We start from the raw sequence: 22500 nt of genomic DNA, 5'->3' as shown, positions 1-22500 counted from the left end.
CATTTGGGGATCGGTGGAGGCGTTCTGGTTTAAAAAATGTGAGATGGAAGACAACTTTAAACACCACTTTATGGGAGAGTTGCTTCCCCTTCGTACCCATTCCCCATCAATGCTGCTCTTGCTCATCCAAGTACTGCAGACCTCACTGGCTTTAAAGGGTCTGTGCTAGTGTGTTAAAATAATGCTTTACAGGACAAACACTGAAACGAGCTGTGAAGCTGTTGGTAAGTACTTCTTGTCAGCTGTGGCAAGTGTTGGAATGGTGACAAGGTAACACCAGGCCGTTCTTCTTTTCCACCTTGGCTGCCACCTGACAGCATGTGAACATTTTGCTGTTTTCTTTTTGCAGAAGATGTTTTCCTGTATTTCTGACTTCACCTTTCCTTTCCTTTCATGTCATTGCATGCAGCCCTCATTTCTAGTCAGTGCAGATCCATACTACAACACCGCCATGCAGATTACAATATGGATCCACTGGTGTGATCAATGTCTGATTTGAATTAAAGCACGGCCAGTCTTTGCTCCCTGGCCCTGTCGTGGCGCATCCCGGCATTGACTGTAGAACTATAATTGTCAAGTAATGGCGGGAGTTGGAATAGACAAAAGCAAATGCTTGCAAATTGGAAACGAGAACCGCGGACGTTCCAAATCAATTTCCCCTCTGATAAGAGGGACAGCAGCCAAATTGCCTCACAGTCCAGCTGGATAAACGAAAAACACTAATAGTAATTTTCCTCCAATATGATCTTTGCCACACTATTGTTCCCCGGCAAAGTATCACATACTATTACAGCCAACACTTGAAAATTGACCTATTTTATGTGAACATTTTAGTTATGGTGAATCCAGCATAAATACAGTACAATCACTTCTTTGAATGAATCCTGAAAAAGCATTTTGGACACGGATTACTTCATTACTTACTGTTAACTGCAGCATTACAGTACGATCCGCTAATAAGGTTGTGTTTGTGTAGCCCCAAATATCATATATACATATCAATATACATCGACTGAGGCTGGAACCAGCAACCATCAGGTTTGGAGATGAGCCCCCTTCAACCCGAGTAACAGTCCATGTATAGAGCCCTATGAAATCAATTTTGTTACTTTACACTTACTTTCCCAGCACAGTGTGTACTTTAGTGGCAGTAAATAAAATGTCTGTTAATTACATGCAACCATGTTCAAGCTTGTTTTTACGGAACACTTGAAACGCAGTCCCAATTGCGTTGTTAATGTAAGATGTAGTACTTTAGGACATGTTTTTTTGAATGGCCAGAAGTGTGTTTTGTATGTTCAGGATATCTGTTGACGGTCTTGTATTGCAATATATAAATAGGTTGAATGAACACGCAAGGACTGAGGATCGAACCAGCAATGATTCTCAGCATTGACACAAATAAAAAGGCATTTAGTATTAATCCATGTTAGGATTGTTCAGCATTAGCATGCAAGTCGTCTCTACAGGGTGACATTTTGGTGTTGGTAACGGGGTTAACTTATGCCAAATTACAACACACAAACACTGAGATGAGTGTTATGTCATCGAAGAAAGGGAGTTGAGAAAAAAGTGGGAAGGAATCACAAGAGTGAATCTCACACTTCCTACACTTCCACGACAAGAACCAAAATTAGGCCCATCTCCCGTGAAATCCTTTATCAGAGAACACTTCCCCCAATGCCATCTAGGTATGGCAAAAAGTTTTGTTAGGTGTGTGTGTGTGTGTGTGTGTGTGTATGTTCATGTCTCATCAGGAGCTGCACATGAGGAACAGAGAAGCGGTTTGATGCTTTGAAGCAGAGGTCTTGGTTTGTAGGAAATTGAAGGGATGAAGAAAACAAACAAGAGGAGCACAGCAAACAGGAGAACACATGATGAAAGTGTAGAAAACAAAGCCTGAGCGAGGCTACACGAATAAGACGTCCGTATTTAGATGTACAGATATCTATCTGTGCTTTTGTGCAATAACAGGGTGGGTGTGTTTTTGTAAAGCTATCTGCCATGTGTTTTTTCCTACTATTGCCTTTATCTGCTGAGACATTACCAATAAATACGCAATAAATCACACAAGTGATTTATAGTCTTATGGGTTGTTTTAACTGTAGGACCTGTGCGCGTACACTGCAGTGCAAAGCACTAAAAACAAGTTAAAAAGTAAGTGAAAGTTCTGACAAATGTCAGGCAAAAGGGATTAAAATAGACATCTACAACCTCTTGAGTGCACACCGGCACTTAAAGTGAGGTCCCTAAATGGCTGTGTGACGGTCCATTCAACCCCCCCCCCCTCACAGAGGACTTCCAATTTAGGAGTTCTAATTTGAATGGGGTAAAAAATAAAAACAGAAAAACTTGACCAGACTCGGCAAGTGATGTCAATTTGAATACAAACTGATGAGAAAATATCCAACTGGCAAGTTGTTTACCAAGTAAAATCTTTTTTTGTGGTTCTTTCTTTTTTGTAGATTAATGGCAACGTGGAATAAAAAAAGCATGATTGAAAATGGATTAATATGATTAATTATTGAACATGACTGTCCAGATAAAAATGTATCATGGTTGCTGAAAGGGGATAGCGGGCTGGTTGTGATTTGTTTTTTTAAGGAAGATCTGCTTCTTCCCAGGATGAGTGGTTAGCGCACAGGTCTCACAGCTAGGAGACCCGAGTTCAATTCCACCCTTGGTCATCTCTGTGTGGAGTTTGCATGTTCTCCCCGTGCCTGCGTGGGTTTTCTCCGGGTACTCCGGTTTCCTCCCACATTCCAAAAACATGCTAGGTTAATTGGCTAGGTATGAATGCGAGTGTGAATGGTTGTTTGTCTATATGTGCCCTGTGATTGGCTGGCGACCAGTGCAGGGTGTACCCCGCCTCTCGCCCAAAGAGAACTGGGATAGGCTCCAGCAGTCTTCAAAATTGTGACTTGAGTCCAAGTTGCATGATAGTAGTTTCAAAGTTTACTGGCTAGATTTTATACTTTATATGCTTTCCTGTTTTTATAGTAGGAAACAGATCATTTTGACTTGTAACTTGCATGCTGAGAAAGTATGAGCTCCCTGATCTACATGCACAATGCACATACATACGCATATTTATAAATATATTTCAATATGTACTCTATTCATAGTAGGAGGTAGTATATGTTTGTGATTGTCATTTTAAAAGTAGCTCACAGGCTGAAAAAGTATGACCACCCCTGCTTTCAACAGAACCTTACTGCTGTTTTTGCCGTATAAAAAAAGCCAAAAGGACTGCTTGGAGAGATGAAATTTTGCATTTAAGAAAAAAGGGGGCAGAGGCATTGGCTCCAGAGCTCTGAAAAGAGAGAAAAGTTTTGAGAGTGACCTGTGATGAACCCTGATTCTTGCCTGATAGGAAAGGTGAAATGCGCAACTGTGGACTGCTTGCAGCAGAAGGTGGGAATAAAAGATGATTGACACATCAGTCTTTAATATTTCAGTAGGCGTGAAAATGAAATTGGGAAGGAGCGAGGCTACTCACCGATGTACTCAAAGACGTAGACCACAAAAAACGGCGTGACCAGGTCGTTGATGCCTTGAACGTAGCCGCTGGCTGGGTGCCGAATGGCCCAAATGAAGAGGATGCGTTCAAATATCTTTGAAACAAGAGAGACAGCGTCAAAATAATAGTCTGTAAATGTACTTTATTTTTGTGAGACATGCAGACATGCTGAGCTGGGATTTTAGTAGATATATAGACTTTTGCAGCAAGTTTTATCATCAGGATTGTTCAGCCTTGGCTCCTAGTGCCATTCCTGTTTATTTTTATCTTTTTTTTTTTTGCAAGGCACACTCCTTTCCTATTTGAGTGGGCTAGTAAAAGCTGTCAGCACTGGTGAATTAGAGGCGGCTGAATGTTCTGTTTGTTTTTCCTGCACGCAAATGGATTCCCACCAAGGTACACATACATCTACGGGCACCTGTGTGCATCATACATACACATCAAATATTTTTATTTTTTTTTTATAGGAGAGGATGTCATGTTCTGTCACTTTCTGAATAACCTTGTAGCTCATTGTGTGAGAGAAAACATGCAATGGTGATGTTTCGGGAGCCCCTTGTTTTTATTTAAATAAGTCAAATCACTGTTAGGACAGATGCAGCGCTCTTTTGGTCTTTCCCTCCTCAAATCCCTTTACCTGCCTCCACACCAATATCGAAGCGCCATCCATCAAACAAGAAAGGCTCTGCTGCCAGCAACAGGGGTTTGGGGGGGCGGGAGGGGCGGGGGTAATGGGACTTTCTTTTCATGCATCCTCCAAAGCTGACATGCATATTTCACATTGGCGCCTACACAGAGAACAACTTCAAGTGAGCCTGTGCCGACGAGCCTTTATCCCTGCCCACGTCGACTTTATCGCGGGCAAATAGTCCAACCTTTGTATGTAAAAGACACATGCCTGCTCCTGGAAATGCCCACTGATGTTCTATTTTCATTTTGAGCAGCATTTTCTCCTTCAAAGTTTTAGCTTTTCCACACATGGAAATATAAGACACATAATAGAAGACTACTTCCCTGTTTCTAGCATGTCACTGGTGCGTGTGAAACACATAAATATGAAGACCTCGAACATAAGACGATGCGTCTGTTTCAGACTTTGTAAAATCGCTGAACGGTCTGGCTCCTTCATATTTATCTGACTTACTCTCTGTCTGTGTTCCCGCTAGAACAATGATTTTCTGTCGCAGGTCTCGCAGGTCAGAGACTTTGGAATGGCCTGCCACTAAAAATGAGTTTACACATGAGCATTTGAAATTGTTATTGAAATCTTACTTTTATGTACTGGCTTTTAACACAGGTTGACTTGGGCATTGTTTTTATTGTTTTTACAGTTTTATTAGCCTCATTATTTTTGTGTATTGTTTTGCCACTGTATTTTTAGTTGTACATTTTATTATTGGGTATGTTTGTGTAGATTTGTTTTTTACCGGGTGTTATAACCTGTTTAGGAGTTTCTGAATATGATTTTTTCCATTATTTAGAGACCTTTAAACGTTCACCTTCACAATACTGTTATTGTTTGTTTACGCATGTACAGGCTACGGGATCACTGCAGGGACATAAGAGACGGCCGCTGTTCATAGCATATAGCAAGTTATGGCACAAACTTGTTAGCTTCTAGTTTATTTATTACAAATGTATGTGTTTCAAAACAGAGTGAATAAGAAGGACAAAGTAAGAAGCCAGAAAAGCACCACTGCTACATGGAATGGGAGGGGACCCATTTTTCCACTCGATCCACATTGACGCAACCGAGCCGTGCCATGTGTCGCTAGTGGTGACGAGCTAGCATGGCTAAAGTAGTTACTAATATACAAGTACAATTCTCCAAGTATCTTTATCACTGGAGAATGACGAGAATAGTGACGCTAAGACAGAGAAGCCATGTTAACTGTTAAACGAGCTTGAATGTAAAAGTAGCAAAAACACAAGTCCTTAGCTTTTCTTTTTGTGGGGTTTCAAATAAATTACTTCCTGCCTGTGCAGTCTTTCATTTAAAATGCAGTACATGACAATATTTAACACTAATCAAGACTAAGCACGTCTGCATTTGAAGGGGAAATTAGGCACTTTATTTTGTTTTTACGTGATTATCAGTACATTGTCAACACATCTCTGTTCAAAAACAGCAGAAACACAAACACTTAGCTATCACTTATAAAATCCCTGCAGAATGGCTTCAATATACCGCTCTGCCTGAAATGGAACAGACTGTTGACTGCCTAAATCTCACAGAGCCCCATGGGGGGTGAGGAGGGGAGTGAGGGCGCTGCAGAAACAAACAACTGAATAAAATGAAGCAGGGGTGATTTTCAGGTGGCACTGCAGCAAGCATAACCATATAAAAAGGCCCCTTTGGAGTCTGTTGCATGGTGAAATATACGAGGGCTGGAATATTTCAAATCAATGCTTTCATTTTGCAAGCAAAACAAGCTTGGTGGAAAAAGGTGAGGGGATAAATCTATGCCACATATGATGCGTATGCTCACAGATTACTCTGTACCGCATCCAGACAGCCTTGAGTTGTATTATTTACACTAGAAGGGCAAAAGGGAGGTGCAGTACGACTGCTAATGTGATTTTTTTTTTTTTTTTTCCTGACAAATGCTATTACAGCCGTCCCTGGCCACACTGCGGTTCAAATTTTGCAGATTCAATTTATCACAGTTTTTCTAAAATATATACATTAATAAACTAGCAGTTTCTTGGTATTCTTGTTTTTGGTCAAAAAGCAATGTTTACATATTTTTAGGCCTAAATTAAGTATTTTCAAGCAGGAAAATGTTGAAATGTACTAAATACAAATATAAGGCCCTTAAAAAACACGTTCAAATTGTGATATGTAGTATTCTACAATGGTCACTAGGTGTCTGTAATGTTCAGTGAGGCACATGGGGGGGCAGCAGTCTAATTAGGAAGGCCCAGACGTCCCACTCTTTTCCAGGACGATCCCAAGGCATTCCTAGGCCCGCTGTGAGACGTAATCCCTCCAGCATGTCCTATCTATCCCTAGATAGATGACCAAGCTCCTCACCCTAAGGAATCCTACTTTGTGGAAAGTCACTTATTATTATCTTATTTCTCACTATTGCTTCTTATACACAAATGCAAAACACTGGCGAATAAGCTTTAATGAGTGTAAGTATGTGCAGGCTCACGCTTGTTTGTAAGTTTGTTGACTTGGGTACCTCATTAGACATTTATTGTTTTATTGCATTTCCTCCTCAGGCTAGTGGATATTAAGTACAGAATACTGCTTGTATCCAGGCAAATCAAAACTAATAAGATTTAAAGACTGAAAATCTTGGCCCAGGAGTGTTTGTTTTGCTAATAATGTGCCTTGATAGCTACTGTATAGTTTAAGTAAAGGGGAAGCCTACAGGTTTTCCTCTTCAACAATAACGCTGGTGCAACATCACCACTTACAAAACTCTAATAGTCATTTATAGTAGCGCAAACCATGCAAAGAGGACAATTATGTCTATTTGATTTCATGCTGCAGGTAAATATGATGCAAGTGTGTGTGCCAGGCAGCAAGGGCTTTCCTACATCCTGTTCTATTTTACGATTACACATGTTCAACTTAAAAAGTTCCACTCCAACCCAAAAGAAGAGGGTAAGAAAGCCCTGCTGGTTGAGGTGATGTGCGTGCAAGGGCTTGAAGGAGGAGGATCTCACCTCTTGGACAGAAGCTTGTTGAAAGAGGGGAATAAGAGGATTAGTTCTCGGTATGTCTATGTGAATCTGCAGAGACAGAAAGGGAGAGAAAAAAAGACAAACTCTGAAGCAACGAGGCAGGTTAGCACAGATCGGACAGCGAGATGCAAAAGTTAGTGGGTCGGCGTCCTCGAACGCAACATTAAAGAGTGTACCTCCCCACGGCAACGAGCAACGTGACAGAATCGTCAGAAGGGATGCAGGACAGCGGCGGGAGCCAAGCCCACTGAGATAGTCCAGATTGTGACCGATTTCTTTTTTTTTTGGCGTTACGGAAGGAAGGTGTACTCACAGTCCTGTCCGCCCTTACCTCTGTCACCTTTGGCTGTAGCACCAAAGACTCAGGACTCATCCTAGGGATATCTATGTGGATCTGACAGCAACATGAAGAGAACGTTTTAGACACACCGACATTCACACGCCATTCCTAACGCTAACTAGAAAAGCAGACGTTGATAATCAATATCGAGGAGAAAACGACATTGACAAAAACATTTGTGTGCATTGCACCGTCAATGCAATCACTCTCTGCACCTTGCAGCAGGATTTAGTTTATGGCGTGGGTGTGTGGCCCCAAATGCCCCATAAAATAAAATGGCAAATCCGGTCTATCAGTCTTGCTAAGAAATAATTGCTTGGTTTTAATTTCCTCCTGTGCATTTTAAAAACTTTAGCTTGAGGTAGAACTTCAGGCAGTTAGCTGGAAACTAAACACTTTGTTTTCCAAAGATGGTGAAAAATTCCACATTTGTAAACCCATTCGTTAGCATGATTACAGAAGATGTGTCAAAAATAGCTCAATCTATTAACAAGAAATCTGGCCATGTTTTAATCTTGTGATATCTTGGAACATCCCTATTAACTATGAAAACATTCCATCCATCCATCCATCTTCTATGCCGCTTATCCTCACTAGGGTCACAGGTATGCTGGAGTCTAGCCCAGCTGTCTTTGGAAGAGAGGCGGAATATTCTATTTATTAATATTGAATCCTATTTGGCGGAAATTCCCTTATCTGGAACCAATTAACCGTGATAAACGAGGGACAACTGTACCACAAAACATTTACCGCTGCATGCGCCTTCCAGTGAGCACAAAGCAGCTGCATATCATTCCAAACATAAAGCAGAAAACCAAAATAAGAGCAAAGCTCAAGAAGAACCACGTGGAGCTGCACGCAGAGTGTTTGTACATTTTCTATAACATACACTGCATATTGCAGTATTTGTCTTATTTTGCAGGCATGGGTTTTCAAACATGCAACAACCTTTTCCTTTCGGGTGGAATAAAACCGCAGAAATACTTGAAAAAGCAAACATGGATTTCTCCAATGGCTACAGCCAAATGCTTACACACTAAATCTGTCTGGCAGAGCTGCCAAAAACAAACAAGATTTTAAAAAGAGTAAGAGTGACAGATATAAGACCACACACACACGAGCAGATGGACACATTCCAACTAGCCAACATGAACACAAATACAAAAAGAAACGCACAGGTGATTGTGTATCAATATAGTAAATCCACAGACAAATAAAGCTATCACATTCGCTGCCAAAAGATCCACAGAAACACAGATTGGTGCCCGCTCTGTCAGCAGACAAGTCACCACAAAAACAAACTGGCAAGAACGGATGAACGGATGAAATATGAAAAGTTTGCCATCAACAGCCCACTCTCATGTTTGTTATCAGTGTAAAATGAACGATAAAGTAAAACTTGTTATTTTCAGAGCCAAAGAGTAGTGCTCATTTGGGCAACACTGAAGCTGGAGGCTGCTTGTGTAAACTCGGAGCAGAGTTGGGTCACATAGCCTCGATGCAAAAACACACAGAAAAACACTTTTTGTTCAATAACTGGTTTCAGCGGTCCTTTCTGCAGGGCGCAATCCTGCCAGCACTTAGACATGCACACTCAAGCACACACACACACACACACATACGAGACAAAGACGTTGTTCTTGTAATTGGAAATGGAATCTTTTGTTCTCTGTATATCTTTCCGTCCTTCAAGGAGTCAGACAGATGAGGCAATGTGAAAGAAATAACTAAACAGGAAGAAGGAGGACAATCAATTGTAGTGTTTGTATGTGTGGGAGTATCTACCTGTCTGTATGTGTCCTGATGGTGTTCGTCATTGCGGGAGTCGTAGTACTGCTGGATGAAGCCAAAATACTCCTGTCGCTTCCTCTGGAGGACATTGTCTCGCCTCTCTGCGTTGGCTGGCAGGTAACCCTTAAAAAGGTCACACAATAAGAATCAGACTTGCATGCTTGAAGGACGTAGCGAAAAGTGGCGGTTACAAAGAAAGTGACGTGAACTTGTACGACACTGCATCAACAGTTTGCACTTTCATTTTCAATGTTTACATTGCATATATACTGTACTTTACAGGTTATTTTTTAATGCCACTGGTGTGAATGGGTATGTTTTTGACCCCTGAGCCCTCTGGCTGAGGCTTCATATGCGGCAAACTAACTCCTGTAGGTATTCAGTATTATATATATAAAATATGATAGACTGCAACTGGTGAGAGACTACCATAACAAACATCTGTATTCTATGAACAAAACTTTGTGATATTAGATTAAGTGCATGCTCTGTCAGCAGTCGACGCTTATGCAATAAGCAGACAAATTCTTCGACCGAACAACAAACAGCCGCTAAAACTGAATGAGTGCCTTTAGGGTTTAGAAGTTATCCAATCTGAATCGCAATGCACAGCCCGGCCACCTTGTGAAGTACGGTCATTTCATTTCATTCTTCGGTGCAACAAACTCCCTCCCTGGTATCACACTGAAGGGCAGCCTTCCTGATGAATGAGCGACATTAGAGAGGTGGCAACCCTAGATCAGACACATGGGATGGACAGAATATGAAGGCCGTCTCCCGGCGCAACCAATTATAGCCTCCAAATTGACCGTTAATATAATCTACAACTCTCTCGAGCACATTGACGCACTGGCGGACGTCTCCACCCCGGGCATTATGTCACTATGCTCCCTTCTGTGAGGTAAGTCTTCTAATATTATATAGCCAGTCTGTATTTCGACCTCATATTGCCTTATCTGGCTTCAGTTAATAACCTGCAAGCAGATCTTCCATCTTATCTACCTGGCTGCTTGCCTCTGCCGGTCAGCTAGGCGGTCACGTTTCAGTCCATAAGCAAATACCATGTGACTTATTTTCTGTATTGGGTGTCTGCCAAAAATAAAAAAAATGCTCACCCATCACAAGTTGAACCAGACTAAACAGTGGCAACTGGTGTTGTGTGCAGGCTGCCAGACGCGAGGGGGGGCAGCGTGTGTGTGCGTGTGTTAAAGGTTAATGGACAGCTTAGCGGAGGTCGGTGACACTGCAGCTGCTTTACGGCTCTCAACAGGACCAACCCACACACACACACACACGTACACCAGTACACCCACACAACGAGAAGAACATTTGTGTTTCAAGACAAACTGCTGCTTTTTGAAACATCAAATATTTCTCACGATAAAGTGCACTTCTAAGAGAAAGTGCTTGAATTTGAGTGGCTAATTTTGAATTCATTTGTGGTTTCCTGGTTAAAAGGGGTTGAGTTATGGGTGGGTGGCGGGGAGGGAGGGGGTGTTGTCGAAGTGGAAATGCATGGTAGCAAATGTGCCTCTGTGTTAGTCTACAAAAACCTCATCGCTTCATTCTCCTTCCGCGACATCAATCGTTCCATCTCTCTAATGGACCTTCCACTTGAGCAAACCCTCTGAAGAAAAAAAAAGGGTAAATACATGTTGGGAATTCATTTGGGGAATTGAAATGAAGCGGTTTCTTTTTAACTATGCCTGCACACCAGCTAAATATTTTTTTTTTAGACTGAACAGGAGTGGAAACAAAATGTCCCATTAGGGATGGAGCAAAACTTCCTGTTAAATTGCTCTTCAATTAGCCCACATTTGACTGTTTTTGAATGTTTTTATACAGTGGAAGCCACTTATCTCGACGCCCAATGGACTGGCTGACTGACATCGGCATCGACAGTTGTCACAATCAAAATCCAAACTTCCTTCTTTTGTGCATACTTTTATTAGGATTCTTGTGTTTTCATGTGATATGGTAGCAATACGAGTATTGTGTATGGGTTGGACTATAGGGGGCAGTGGCATTTGCCTGCTAGATGGACCCAGGCTGAGAGCGAAGTCAAGTTGCTGAGTTTTGTAGAAGCCAAAAAAAAAGGTTAATTTGTGCACAGCCGCATGGACAGGAAGTGACGTCAGGGGTTCTGAGGTGACTTTTAGCTTGCCATGGGTTACTGCAGCAACAGTAGCTCATTTTTTGCCACTTGAAAATACTACATTTAGGCAAAAAACATTGTTTCAATATGCATTTTGTTTTACTAAAAGGTCCGTACTAAAAACCGTGATTGAGTGAAACAATCTAAAAAAACAAAAAAATAATGAATAAATAGATTATTATTATATTATTATGAGTGTTCCCCTCGGTCGAAACAAGCTACAGTACACCAGCAGTTTAACATCATCTCTCAAATCATTCCTGCTGCTTTATGATACATATCACATAAACCCCTAGACTTATCAGTATTTCTACAGCCGGTTAGTTTTTCGTCTCCCCCAATGCTTCTCATTTTGCAGCCACACTCCATTAGCAAATGTACATATTGCCACGGGCTGACATTCTTTCACAAAGCAGAAAAGTCATTAAATCTATTTCCCTTTTACTCCAGGCTCGGACGCCAAGTGCTCTTTAAACAAATGAAATGAGATGGCGTTATTTCTGAAATAATGGGAAGTTCAACTAGATGCATTTGAGCGGCCCGGGGGCCCAACCTGTGGAGCTTGCTCCTTGCTTGCATAGTGGAATGATGTGGCGCAACAATACACTATGCAATATTTCCTGTCGACTACTTTTTCATTTCCGCGCTGAATAATAAGAGTGGCTGTGCACCCTCACTGTGATGTGGTGGTAAATGCAGGCCATTGGGGTGGGATTACCCTGCACTGAATGCAAGGGGGGTGGGATTTGTTTCTCATTTTTGTCAGGTAAAAAAAACAGCAAGTGTCTTTTGGAGGAGGGGAGCAGGGGAGGAAAATCTAAATAAGATGGTGCATGCTGGCGAGCAGGGGAAGGGCGCAAGGGACATCAGTGGAGTGAAGTTTTATTAGGTGTGTCTGCCAAGTTTATGGGATACAGCAAGGGCTGTGAGCCTGTGTGTGTGTGTGTGTGTGTGTGTGCAGATTGAGAATAGATTTCCAGCCTGATCCCTCCTATCTATCTCTCCATGCGATGGTAGCACAGACAGGACAGAAAAAGGCAGTCAAGTGTTGTGGCATTTCAGATGATATGAGTGATTTTTTTTTTTTTTTTTTAACTCCGGCTCGAAACTTTAATCCAAGCTTTGGTTGTAACCCTGAGATAATTCACACTCAAAGATGCAGAAGTCTATTGAAATCCTCACCAGGTGGGCCAGAAACTTCTAATCGAGGTCGGGTTTGCATAGTAAATATAAGCCGTGTGAACTTATCAACAGTATCTAGACAGAGAAATCATCAACAAAGAAGATAAAGGCAATTGTTCTGGCTGTTGTTGGAAGAAGCAAACAAGTGAATGAAGTCCAGTAGAGCAGGGGTCCCAAACTACGAAGAAAAAAAATGAAATTCTAAATAACTACATTGAATTGTATGTAAATTTTGAAGATAAGCTGCGGTATTTATTATTATTTGATAATTCAATAACTGCAATTATTGGATGATAATATTGCCCTATTTCACCAACAGTGATCCTCCATTAAAGCACACACAAAGACGTGTTTGCCATTACAAAACAGTAATCAAAATATTAAAAAAGCAAATAAAGCATACAGTAGCTTCATGAATAATTACTGATACATATAAAATAAAACATAAAATGCTGTGATATTTGAATATAAACGACCGTATGCTGAGTGGATTTGTAAGCATACCAGCAGCTATTTTTTTTTTGTAAACTGAGAAACATCCAAACATATAGTATCTTGCTATCAAATGCTTTTGTCTGTAGTGCAGAAAATAAACTAAAATAACCTACACAACCAGGAAAGGAGCCTTATAATTTCTCCACTTGGTGGACACAGCTAATTAGCATTAAAGCTGCATACACACAAAACGATGTGTTCCCAGTAGGGCTTACTAAAAGCACTTTCAAATGCTTTAAATTCCAGCATCATGGTAATATTTGAGAAACGCATTCCCAATACATCACTGTGGAACCTCTGAGACTAATTCAAAAATGCTGAAAAATAAGGTAGGAACCTAACCTACACACTTTTCACTGACACTCACCGCTCAGTGGCAAATGAAGTGAACAAGCAACAAAGAGCTACCCTGTTATTCAGTGAGGTTTTTTTTCTTCGTCCGTGGCCCATAGTGCAATGATTTTTGAGATTTACACTAACAAGCAAGCAACAGGGACAAAACAACATTAATTGACTGTGTTGTGAATATGTTTTGGCTCATTAATGATGAGCACTTCCATGTTAACGTAATTTGGTGGCCTTCCAGTTGTCTTAGACCAGGGGTGCTCATTAAGTCGATCGTGAGCTACCGGTCGATCGCGGAGGTGGTACTGGTCGATCGCGGTGTGACATTAAAAAAATATCATCCCAGCATCAATGCCGTCACTTGATTGATATACAGGGCAGCCATTCAGATGACAACTGAATGTTGCCCTTCGGGCGACCAATCAAATCAAACAACGTCTCTAAGTGCAGCAGAACTTACGATGTCAGCCTATCATCCAGCCCCGTTACTTGATTGACATACAGGACAACCAATCAGATGACAACTGAATTTTGACCTTTAGGTCACCGCTCATGCGTAAACAACGATGCAAAGTGCTAAGCTAGTCGGCGAATTGCGAGATTTTAAAGCCCTCGCTAAAGTTTATGGTCACTAAAATGAGTGAAGGAGCTGGACCAAGTAAAAAGGCAAAAACTGGACCAAGTAAAAAGGCAAAAAACATATCACTTCCATACGGATATGGAATATTATACGGATATTGTGATACGGATATTATCCATGACTGATAAACATTTGGAAGTGTGCTTGAGGCTGGCTATCAGCAGCTACTGTCCGGACTATGCATCCCTGGCTGATTCAATTCAGTGCAAGTCATCAAAGTAAACTCAGGTAATTACAAAAAATGTTAATAGTTAATTATGTGTGTTTTGCAATATTGGCTCATTTGGTTATGTAAGGTACATCAACATACATTGTACGTACAAATAATCCTCAATACATTTGAAAATAAATAGATGTTTTGCATTTTTGTAGTGGGTAGATCATTTTGACTCGGTCATTTTAAAAGTAGCTCGCATGCTGAAAAAGTGTGAGCACCCCTGTCTTAGACTAACCACGTACAAATATAAATGCACTCCCTTAAACTAGTGACTAAAAGATAAAGCTTTGGAACAAAAGGGGAAGAGCTTATGGAAGAAAGGTCACTCATAACTCTGCTGCAAGCTGTGTTGCTTGTTTGTCCTAGCCCACTTCTCGCTTTTGGAACATTCATTTCTCCACAGGGAAGCGCTTCTCCACATAGACCACTAGGCAGATGTATTTATGCAATTTTTAAGTGCATATACAGCACTACATACAGTATGTACTCTCAAGGATACAAAAGAAACACCATTAATAGGTTGGTATCTATTGCAGTGTGCTGTGGTGTTATATTGCAACAATTTAGCACAGGACCAAATAAGGCAGTTGTAAAACATTAAAGCCCCCCCGTGGGGTAGCACTGCACCAGCAACACCACCACTGCACACACTAATACCTTTAATGACATCTTTTCTGCGGCACATTAGCTATTGTGCGGTAATTAATGGGAGAGTCATGGTGCTCAAAAAGCTCGTCGTCTCTCTGCAGACTCGGCGCTGTATACCACAACAATGGCTTAATGAGTAAACACACCGAGTGTTTCATGAATAAATTATTGGTTCCTCGCAATTAATTTTCCCTATTCAAAACACACAAACTATTACCAGTCTTCATAAATCAAAAAAAGGGAGGGGGGGCAGGGGAGTCAGGACAAAGATGATGACAGGAACGGTGTGTGTGTGTGTGTTTGTGATTAGTGGCGATCATACGTTATGTGTTTATTATGAGCTGTTCATCGTCGTCTGCACTTGCTGTGAAGTAGTAGTAGTAGTAGTACTAGTAGTTTCCACTACATGTAATTGATCGTGGTGGCCTGCCACTACAAAACAACAGTCACCAGACCTTAAAAATTAACTTAAAACAATGCTAGGTCATATTTTGTATGACTGTGTATACTAATTTACACACATATTGACCACAATTAGTTTGAAAACTCATTCATTCATTCATTTTCTACCGCTTTTTCCTCACGAGGGTTGCGGGGGTGCTGGAGCCTATCCCAGCTGTCTTCAGGCGAGAGGCGGGGTACACCCTGGACTGGTCGCCAGCCAATCACAGGGCACATATAGACAAACAACCATTCACACTCACATTCATATCTATGGACAATTTGAAGTCGCCAATTAACCTAGCATGTTTTTAGACATAGACGTTGCTATCTATTCATGCTAACCTACTTTTTAAAGGGTCATTAATATTCCTGTAATAAAAAATGTGTACCTGCCTTTTGCGGCAACATGACAAGCTATGTTAAAATGTTACCGAAATGGTTTTTGCCTTTGTTTGTTTTTGGCTCATATGCAAGACTATCCGTCTGTAATCCATGCACAATAGTACTCATATTATGAATACGTATTCGGAAAGTAAACGTGTCCAACTTACAGAGAGGAGCTTCCACGTGATTGGTCGAACTTGTCTGGGGATTCCAGACCAGCTGAGTTTTCGAAGTTCTTCTGCAAAAAAAAAATAAAGAAACAAATTAATTAATACAGGACAAATTTTAGCCTTTTTTAAAATAAATGATGAAACTGATGTGCCGATAAAAGGGCCAAGGAAGTAGGCTTTGTGTTATCCACTATTAAAACCATTCTTGTCATCGCTGGATCATTAAATAACTCTTCAACAGTCACATCAGTCAATCAAATAACCAACCGGCCATGTGCTTTTAGTGAAAATGACCCTGGAAAGATATAAATAATTATCTTCATCTTTCAGACAAGGTAGGCGAGCTGGAGAGCCATCACATAAAATAAATCCGATGAAGACTTGCAAATTTAACCTTTATAGTGGTTTTAAAAAGACTGCTCATCTTAAGCCAGTGAAGAGCCTCGCTACTACACATTACATCAAGTCTATGACGCTATCTCTGTGACACACACTTTGACAGCAAGAAGTGATGGCTCGTAGTGTCTATATAAGGAGTGCGCACACCGGGATTGGTATCTCGCTACCTGGATCTATTGTTATTCGGACAATGTGTGAGTCAATTTTGCCTGCAAGTTAACAGCAAGTATTTTCCGTGCATTTTCGTTATCTGCATGGTCAAGAGGCAGTAAATCATTCACTGGGCCGCTGTCAATGATGGATTCTGAGGATTTTAATGCTACTGTGAAATGCTTGCTTTTTTTCTGCCGGTTTACAACCATTGTTGCTTTTAAAAAAAGGTACCATGCGACACAGTCGTGTTTTTCTACAATTTGATGTAAGTCTCACATGTCCCACAATACTGTATCAATACATTGCTCCAAGTGGTGAAGATGGCTTCATGAAGGGCATTTTTATAAACTTCCCTGCCGTACATCCCCAAATGTTCTCTATGGGATGTAAGTCAGGGAAACATGCAGGAAGTAGTCCTTGGTCAAGCCAGCATTGTGAACTGCTGCGTTGTCCTGTTGAAAAACCCAGCTGTTCCCACACAGACCAGGGCCACCAGACATGAGGGATGCCCGCTGTAACATCTGCACGTAACCGTCCACAGTTTGACCACCCTGCACCACCTGAAACTCCGGGTGTGCCGTGTGTGTGTGTGTGAGTGAAGAATGTTTGAACTGTAAAATGTTGAGGGATGACCATAGTCACACTTTAACAGTTCGATTAAGAAATACAAAATGATCAAACTTTCTTTTGAGATTTTTTTGTTTTATATACAAACAGGCTCTAGGGAAGCATTCTCTACAATACATTTTATCATCTTGTCCTTGGACATGTGTAATGATAACACATTTTAATCAAATCCATTCAAAATATTACTGTTAGAACATCATTAAAAAGTCAATTTTGCATACATACCTTGGAGAGACTACGGCCTTGGCAGAGGTCTATGCTCACTTGCTCACTTTTTTTATTCACAACTGATGCGTTGGCAGAAGTCCAGACTAGACACATATTACGGTTATACAGTAAACCTCGGATATATCGGATTCAATTGTTCCCACTGGTTTTGTCCGATATAAGCGAAATTCGTTATATGCGTATACCGGAAAATGTCCGTTTTACGCATATATCGGATTTATATCCGGTATATGCGTAAATCGGATTTTAATCCGTTATAAAAAGGCACTTCCTTGACTATGTTTCCAATGTACCTGGACGCGCAGGCAATGCTGCAAACGCTGCAAATGACGTCGTATAGCGGCCTGTCACGATTCGGCGAATCGGAGCGCCACGATGCGGCCATCCGATATATGCGAGGGAAATTTAATGGAAATGCATTGGAACGGGACTGGAGATTTTGTCCGAAATAGGCAAAATCCGTTATAAAAAATCCGATATATGCAATGAATTTTTATTGGAAATGCATTACAGAAAAATTGGTTCTTTTTTATCTGTCCGATGTGAGCGAATTTCCAATATATCCGAGTCCGATATAGCCGAGGTTTACTGTAACATCATTAAAAAGTGCATTTTGCATGACATTTAAGAAAAAGCAAAGCAGAGGTGGCACTACATGAATACACTTTTCTGCAGCTAAAAGGTACAAATGTACCTAATAGAAAAGACAAATTCTTCCAAGACTTGTATTCAAGGCAGCGGCTGGAAATTGATAAGGCCTTCACCCAGAGTGAATGGTATTGATTAGTGCTGCCAAATGACTGTGCCTGGCCGGTTCTTCAAGGAAAATGCAATGAAGTCAGAGACAGATAGCGGCATCGGAAATAGAAATCAGCTAAACAGCAATGGGCTAGGTCCATTGGCTAAATTGAGTGAAACGCATTAGAGCTTGTTCGCCTGATAGAAGCGGCCATTTATTCACAATAATTCCTGCGCATTTCCCACTTAAAGTTTCTCACTTACCTTGCCCTGTGCGGCTTTAATTATGTAGAAATTCAATAGTGATGTAGTGCAGGGAAGGGCTTTGTGAGAACCTCTAGTCAGGGTTGATTACAACTACTCGTGTAAGTCGGAACACAAAACAGATATTCAGACATGAATGGAATGAAATGCTATGGATTTTTTTTTGTTTGCTTTATGTAGAAGAAGGTAACATGTATGGATGAGTAGCGCATCACTAACTTACAGTGTGCATTCATACGTAAAGATGAAGGGAGAAGCGTGTTTTCTCACCAAGGCTCCTGAGCTGTGTTTGCTGCTGAATGAACGCGCTGGTATTACATTTGTCTGCCTTTTGAAATCACCACAAAACTCTCTTTTCTGCACATTCACTCACAGGTTGGTGACAATGTGCATCATTTTCCATCGCTCTTTCACGAGTGTGCCTGAATGCACCATTAGTCCACCTCCAATGACATGTGCCTTTATGTGGAAGCCACAGGGAAGTTATGTACCATTTTCACCGAAGTCGTTAAGGGCGAAATCGTTATCGCACGTGCAGCTCTGCATTCATTATTCTTTTAAAAGCTAGTCAAGGGTGTCCCCTTCTCTTGGCGTGCACCCTTTGAACCTTCATTTGCACTGTCAGACAACGAAATGAGTCCATGAATCTTGTGGACTCAGGCTTAATTAAACTATGTTATATTTCTCACGCCTGGCATTAATCTCGCCGTAGGGGGTTTTGAGGGGGTCGGGGGAATGAGGCACTAGCTTGGCTACATCCTGATGCTACAGTGATGCCATACAGAGGGTACAGTATCTCACAAAAGTCAGAACCCTCCATACACTACGCTGTAGAAATGAAACCTGGCTATACTTTAGGGAGGTCAGTTGGGGTGGAGCTTCTTGAGGAGCAATGCAAGGCAACGTAATAGAAGTTAGGAGGGAATAAGATGCTTGTGGTGATGCAAATGTGGGAGAATATATAGTATATACACCCCATGTAGTCAATGTATAGTTTGTACTAAAAATAACAACACAAAGCCAATATTATGTACAAAGCTAACACCACAAGTGAGAAGCCAAATAATTGTCTCTTGCCTAAGGTCAAGTATGGTAGTGCCATGAGTGGTGCACACACTGGAGATTGCACTTGTGAGGGAATCGTGCGCACAGGCAGGTTGCCGCCAAGAAACTCCGTCCCTGACCTCACTTTCTGTCTACCCGCCACTCAGCTCCGCTAGCACTGGAACACATCCACAGCAACACACACATGCACAAGTGTTATTTTTCACTTATGTCTAGTACATTGGGTAATACGAGTGTAAAGGTGACTATAGGGGTGTTATTTCATGTCTAGATGGCTCTAATAATATTAAAACTGTTTTTAAAAGGTCAGAAACAGATTTTTTCTTTGCTCCAACTACCAACATATTCTGTGTATGAACAAGGAATCCTACTTGGCAGAATTTCACTCATAAAGGTTGTGTGTGGAACCAATTAACAGAGACAAAAAGACAAATTACTGTATATGCAAACCCACACATTAAGCGTATATCGTAAAACTTGCAATCATCTGCTCTCCAGCTCGATGAAAATCATCTGAGTAAAAATTCCATTTCCCAGTCAGCAGAGATGGTGGGGGCAGCTTGAGCACAGTTGACATACAGGCTAAATTACAGATGTCGTTTTATTAGCGCAAGGCTAGCTCATATCTCCGACTCTCTGAGGGCATCACTTGTGCAATATGAATGAGACAACCATACCCTCGCTACCGCTAGAATAAATTACACATTTCATGCCATTTTGGAGAATTAATCTGTTGTGGGTGAAAAGTTTCTGCAACTGCCCTAGAGGCTGCGAGGGGACTAACTGTCCTTGTCTGCTTTGATGAGCAAAGTTAACAATGCAATGGAACCAGCAAATTTGTCAGTTCAGCCGTCACCCCATCCCTTTCTGCACATCCTAATTTGTGTCAGGACGCAAAAAAAAAAAAAAAAATCCACTAATTGCAATTTTGAAGGCGTCTCTTTAAGCGGTCTCTATAGAAATAAATGCAGCAAGGCAAAGACATTCTTTACAGACAATTTACCCTGCAGACAATCATTTCAAAGTATACATTCACAAGTGGGGGACGACGTCAAAGCAGAATCTCTCTAGTGGGACCAATAAAACATCACATTACGGTGTACATGTATTGGAATTAGTGCAATCAGTACATCACGCTGGCAGGAACAGACCCTAGAGGATTGGTCGACAGATTTCTCACCCACATAAAAAACACCTGAACTTTAGTAATGTATAACTCAAGGGCTAATACACGGTTACTAGTCTGCATTATGCATGAACATACATGGGTGCACTTTGTCTTGGCTTGCTGAGGATCACGGGGGGTGATTAGGATGTGTTCCTTCTGTTGAACACCCACAACAGCAATTGTAGAATGACGCCCTGCATCTATCAATGGTTTGTGTTTCATTAAAACGCTCATGTGTCTTAAAAGCCACAATGATTACAGCTTGAGGAAAGAAGCATGTTGTTGACAGCATCTCCAGTGATGCACACGATGTTGAGAGCCTGCATGACAGCCAAATCAACTGTACTAGTGAGAGAGAAGAATGTGTTAGAGTCACTACTTCTCTTGCCCAGTAAAGTTGTACTACTTACATCAAGGTACAAGGGATTTCCCAAAAGGCAATGACCTGAATTGAGATTTGGTCTTGGAACCCATTCAGCTAATTCATAATTCAGTCTACTACCTGCCTGTGTGCACGATTCCGTCACGAGTGCAAACACAACACGCGCCCAGTGAGGAGACGAAGAAGGCCGGGTGTCAGCGTGAAGGTAAGAAGTGCTGTCAGTCAACGCCGGCTGAGCATGGCGTTGACGGCAGCAGGAGAGAAAGGAGGTTGGCAGGCCGGAGCCATGCACTATTCAGGCATCATTCAGACGAAGCGAGAGCACTGGGGCAAAGCAGGGTTCTGGCACACATGTGTGAATAGTGCACATACCTGCAAAACAAAGTGGGATTCCGAGGAGCAAAAGCCAGGAAAACTCTTAACTGGACTAAGGCAGTAAGATTTCAAAATATTCTCTTCACTCAGCAATAAAATAATAATAAAAGAACATCAACTAACAAGTCAGACTGACACAATTACAGCCCATTGTACTTTGATATGATACCAAAATATCGGGGCTGTTGTAAGACCTTAGAGATTTAAAGTACCAATTTAAATACGCCAAAAAGGGTTTGACGAGGGTTGTCTCAATTCCAGAAATTCAGTCGTGATACGATGCAATATTAATATATGGAATATTTTTGTACAACGTGACAGTGATTGGAAACTGAATTCACACTGAGGCACTGTGTCAATTTATAATCGCACCGCATTCATCCACCTCGAATGCCAAGTATGTCCGTAGGTGAGTGGCTTATCGATAAACTGAGTTGATATGTTTTCCCGTACTTTTTGAGCCATTTTTTTAAGACATCAAGCGTTCTTTGTCTACGCTGACTGCCCAGAGAACGAAGCAACTAGTGCTCTGAAAACACGTCCAAAACAACTTTACAGTCAACAAGCCCAAAGTGGCTTAGAAAAAGCGTACGTGGTAACACATCAATGATCATACGCGTACCCTGCCCAATTCAGTTAGAATCGATACAACTGGTCGAGGGAAGTTGGATAGTTGATATGGACTTGGGATGGACGTATACATTCTTGTGACAAACTCAGGTTCTCCAGACAAAAATAACTAATAAATCCGCACGGGATACAGTTTGCAAGAAGGCTAGCTATACGATTCAGTGTGAGGAAAAGTGGGTGAATGTCATCTATTGTTCCCTTCTGTTATTGTCACTTGACATCATCTCGAGAGGTCAAGAAAAAAACAAAAAAAAACAATGCCATTAGAAGTGACAGCTTTATCATGCAGTGTATAAAACATTTAAGATCCCTGCTTATAAACCTCTTCAATGCTGCGAGATTCTTGGACGATGTAACTCATCTCAAGAAGGACGAAGCAATGCCACCAGGGAGCAGAAGGCTCGTAAACTAAGAGGACTCTTGTGGTTTAAAAAAAAAAAAAGT

General features: G+C 41.3%; 1 protein-coding gene across 2 annotated transcripts in view; it reads right to left on the bottom strand.

Moving 5' to 3' along the window:
• The window catches only part of tbc1d22a (TBC1 domain family, member 22a), a 121965-nt gene that overhangs the window by 51005 nt on the left and 48460 nt on the right, over positions 1-22500 (bottom strand). Inside the window, exons 7-10 of one of the 2 annotated variants that reach the window (XM_058078049.1) lie at positions 16025-16095; positions 9342-9470; positions 7548-7610; positions 3500-3614 (exon numbers count right to left, since the gene is read on the bottom strand). In XM_058078049.1, the coding sequence (XP_057934032.1) occupies positions 3500-3614; positions 7548-7610; positions 9342-9470; positions 16025-16095 (378 nt within the window). Of the gene's footprint in view, positions 1-3499; positions 3615-7198; positions 7265-7547; positions 7611-9341; positions 9471-16024; positions 16096-22500 lie in introns of both variants that reach the window. The other variant, XM_058078048.1, reaches the window with a different exon arrangement.

This window comes from Doryrhamphus excisus, chromosome 7, assembly GCF_030265055.1.
Source record: "Doryrhamphus excisus isolate RoL2022-K1 chromosome 7, RoL_Dexc_1.0, whole genome shotgun sequence".
In the NCBI taxonomy this organism is placed as follows: Eukaryota; Metazoa; Chordata; class Actinopteri; order Syngnathiformes; family Syngnathidae; genus Doryrhamphus; species Doryrhamphus excisus.
The sequence above is the reverse complement of the archived record's forward strand: the minus strand, read 5'-3'. Positions and strand labels throughout refer to the sequence as shown.